The sequence below is a fragment of the Pygoscelis adeliae genome, unplaced genomic scaffold (genome assembly GCF_000699105.1).
Source record: "Pygoscelis adeliae isolate BGI_AS28 unplaced genomic scaffold, ASM69910v1 Scaffold1351, whole genome shotgun sequence".
NCBI lineage: Eukaryota > Metazoa > Chordata > Aves > Sphenisciformes > Spheniscidae > Pygoscelis > Pygoscelis adeliae.
In genome coordinates, this window is record NW_008824167.1 from 5,818 (window position 1) to 9,796 (window position 3,979).

The 3,979-nt window shown below is 60.3% G+C and overlaps 1 protein-coding gene across 1 annotated transcript in view; it reads left to right on the forward strand.

Annotated features, from left to right (window-relative positions):
- Positions 1–3,979, forward strand: part of LOC103925635 (DNA (cytosine-5)-methyltransferase 1-like) — a gene marked incomplete at both ends in the record, with an annotated part of 10,069 nt that overhangs the window by 5,563 nt on the left and 527 nt on the right. Inside the window, 8 exon segments of the mRNA XM_009334371.1 lie at positions 29–202; positions 821–1,042; positions 1,653–1,845; positions 2,320–2,410; positions 3,009–3,143; positions 3,326–3,412; positions 3,415–3,595; positions 3,699–3,845. Coding sequence (XP_009332646.1) covers positions 29–202; positions 821–1,042; positions 1,653–1,845; positions 2,320–2,410; positions 3,009–3,143; positions 3,326–3,412; positions 3,415–3,595; positions 3,699–3,845 — 1,230 coding nt within the window.

The window sequence follows — 3,979 nt, forward strand, 5'->3', positions numbered from 1 at the left end:
CCCTGCTTGTCCCCCCCCTTTCCCGCAGGTTCTGCATGAGCTGCACGCGCCTGGACGAGGTAAGGCACAAGGAGATACCCAAAGTGGCTGAGCCCCTGGAAGAAGGGGATGGGAAGATGTTCTACGCCATGGCCACCAAGAACGGAGTGCAGTACAGGGTGGGAGATGGCGTCTACCTCCTGCCGGAAGCCTTTTCCTTCAGGTTGGTGCTGGCAGGGGGCTGTAAGCACTTCTCAGGATGCTCTTTGGTCAGGCTTTTGGTAGCAGAGGACATAGTCTGCGGGTAGTGAACCCCACCTCTAAACGAAGCACCTATCCGCCTAAGTTCCAAAAGCTTAGCTTAGAATTAAAGGTGCCTCTAACCCCGAGTTCGCCTCCCGTCATTAACCTGAGCGACTTCTCTCTGATCGGACGATCCCGATGGCTGAGCCGCCGTGCTTCGGCAGATGAATCGGAATCCTTTTGTGCGTCGCTTTTGCTTCAAGAGAGCGAGCCTGGGTAGATGGAAGGTGAAACAAGCCCTGCCTGCTGCCCGTAACTACGGGAGGAGAAATGGCAAACCTCTCGGGGAAGAGGGCTGGGGCAGCAATGTGTAGGCACCTTGGTTTGCAGCCGCGCACGGTTATGTGATGGTCTGGGCTTTAAAATGCCTGTGCTGTGGAGCAGGAGGCTTGGTGCCCACCCTGCACCGAGGAGAGCAGAAGAGGAGGAAGCAGGCAGGCTAGGCAGCGACGTGGGAGGAGGATGTTCCGTGCTGCTAGGGTTTTTTGAGGGGAGGGGAAAGAGATACCCCAACCTCCTTCCCTCCCCTTCTCCCCAGCATGAAACCCGCCAGCCCAGCCAAGCGCCCCAAAAAGGAGGCGGTGGATGAGGAGCTGCACCCGGAGCACTACCGCAAGTACTCGGAGTACATCAAGGGCAGCAACCTGGATGCCCCTGACCCTTACCGCGTGGGCCGCATCAAAGAGATCTTCTGCAACATCCGCAGCAACGGCAAACCCAACGAGGCCGATATCAAGCTGCGCATCTGCAAGTTTTACAGGTGGGCGGCGCTGCTGGGGTCTGCGTTACGGGAGTGCAGTGTCCCCCCCCACCCCGAGATCTCGGGTGCTGGGAAAAGCCCTGCGCCGTCAGCTCAAGGTGCCTCGAGCACCGCGGCGTGGTCGGTCGCCGCGGCGTTCGGGGCTAAGCCCCGGGCCGGAGCCGCACCGCCAGCGCCATCCCAGGGCGTGGGTATTTACCCAAACATTTGCAGGCTCTTAGTCATCTCCCTCGCGCCACGGAGGGATGTGTGCGAAGAGCCTTGGCAGCGGGAGAGGAATGTGCTGACGCTCAGACTCTGTGTGTTTCCAGCCTGACAGCTCTCCTCGCTTCAGAGCTCTCTGCCTTTAAATTCGCTTACCACCTCCGGCGCCAATTCCCCCTCCCTCCTCTTAAGAGAACCCCCCCGCCCCAAAAAAAACCCCTCTCTTTGATATGAAACAAATCATCCCTTTGGTGCTGTGCCCAGGCCACGCCAGCGAACGTGTGCAGCCAGAGGAAATAAACCCTCTTCTCTCCGGGGAGACGGAGCGGTGCGAGCGCCGGAGGCTGGACCGGGGTGAGGATGTTGCCGAAAACATTTCCCCGATCCAGGTGCTTTTTCCCTGCAGACCCGAAAACACGCACAAGTCCATGAAAGCCAGCTACCACGCAGACATCAACCTCCTGTACTGGAGCGACGAGGAGACGACGGTTGACTTCCGCGCCGTGCAGGGCCGTTGCACGGTGGTGTACGGGGAGGATCTGACAGAGAGCATCCAGGACTATTCTGCCGGTGGGCTCGACCGCTTCTACTTCTTGGAGGTGAGGGGGCCGGGGTTCGAGGGGTCTGGCTGTGTCCCCGGGCGTGCCGAGCCCTCGGGGACTGAGCAGAGCAGGCTCATCGACCTCTGCCTGTCGACGCAAGGCTGTCCTACCTCTCCGGGTGTGTTTTGCACAGAGGAGCTGTCGTGCGGAGGGAGGATTTGTAGCTCGTTGCAACCTCCTGGGGACTAAGTCTCAGATGCAAAGGAAGCTTTAATCTGAGCGTCACCAGGAGCTGGCTGGAGCAGTTGCTCCCTATGGAGCTGAGGGGACAAATTCGGACCCTCGGGCGGCCGCCACGGTTCCCTGAGGCAACGGCGAGGGAGGTGATGGACCTTCTGTGGGTCCCAGCGCTGCGTCTGTGTCCTGCCCTTTGGTTGCGCAGCTCCGGTGGGGTGTAGGCAATGCCTCGGCTGTTCCTGAGCTAGAAGAGCTCTCTGTGTTCAAGCGTGCTGAACCCTTTGTCTTCCCCAGGCTTACAACGCAAAAACCAAGAGCTTTGAAGATCCTCCCAACCACGCTCGGAGCTCTGGCAATAAAGGGAAGGGGAAGGGGAAAGGGAAAGGTAAGTCTGCGTGGGGGGGGGAGAGGTCTTGGGTGGGTGAACCGGTTGGCGTCTGCCGTTACATGCTGCCGAGCAGAGATAAGACGTGCCGCCGACCAGATGTTTCTGTGCTCTTCTCCTTGCTCCGGCGCTCTGGCAGGATGCAGCGGTGTGGTCTGCAGCTCTGTTCTTAAGGCACCTAATCTTTTCCAAATAAACCTTGCAGCGAGAGCACCCGGTCCCTGAGAGATCTCAAAGCCTTTCGCTTGCCAACCCTCTGCCAGGGGCTGGCCGCTCCGTAGCGTAGGGCTTTGTACCCTGCTCCCAAGACGGGGAGCTGCCCTGTGAGTTATCGCTGCACCCGTCCGACCCTCAGAAACTCTCTGCCTGCGCCCACGGGCTGTCGGATGGAGAGGGATCGCACGGGGGAAAGACGAGAGGCTTCCCTTCCAAATGCAAGGGCGTATTCCGGCAGCGGCGGTGAAACAATTAAGGGGCAGAGAGGTGCTTGAAGCTGATGTTTCAACTGCTGCTGCAGAGGGGGAGAAGAATTTGCCTTGTAAGCAGTAAGCGGAGGAAATGACTTTGCCTTTTGATGTGAGCGGGGCTCTGTTCGCAGGCAAAGGCAAAGGGAAGTCGTCGGTGAGCTGCGAGCAGAGCGAGCAGGAGCCGGCTGAGCTGAAGCTCCCCAAGCTGCGGACCTTGGATGTCTTCTCTGGCTGCGGAGGGCTGTCCGAGGGCTTCCACCAGGCAGGTGAGCGGCAGAGCGGGGACAGTGGTGGATGACGAGTGGAGCCCGTGGGGAGACGGGCATCGGCGCTGGCCGCTCGGTTCCTCCGAGCTGGCGGCTGTGTTCGGCACGTGCCGGATCAGGGGGTGCGAGCCAGCGCTCTGCTCCTCCGCGCAGGCTCAGGATCCTCCGCTTTGTCTCCCCAGGTGTGTCGGAGACACTCTGGGCTATCGAGATGTGGGAACCGGCCGCCCAGGCTTTCCGACTGAACAATCCCGGCACTACCGTCTTCACGGCCTGCTGAAGCTGGTCATGTCCGGCGAGAAGACCAACTCGCTGGGGCAGAAGCTGCCGCAGAAGGGGGACGTGGAGATGCTGTGCGGTGGTCCCCCGTGCCAGGGCTTCAGCGGCATGAACCGCTTCAACTCCCGCACCTACTCCAAGTTCAAGAACTCCCTGGTGGTTTCCTTCCTCAGGTGAGCAGGGGAGGTGGCGAGGAGCTGTGTTGGGGTGCGGGCGCGGCCCCCCACCTCAAATGTTGCTCTGTCCTTGCTCGCGTGTCCCTCTCCCTCCTCGCAGCTACTGCGACTACTACAGACCGCGGTTCTTCCTTCTGGAGAACGTCAGGAACTTCGTATCCTTCAAGCGTTCCATGGTGCTGAAGCTCACCCTACGCTGCCTTGTCCGCATGGGTTACCAGTGCACCTTCGGGGTCCTACAGGTAGGGTGTTGGGTGACCCCGAGACAGTTAACCGGGGTGGAAAACCCTTCTCCTCTCACCCGGCTCTGCTGTGAACCGTCCCCACTGAAGGAGCAGTTGGCTGCGTTGCTCCTTGGCTTCCTTCGGTGGCTTGGGGGAC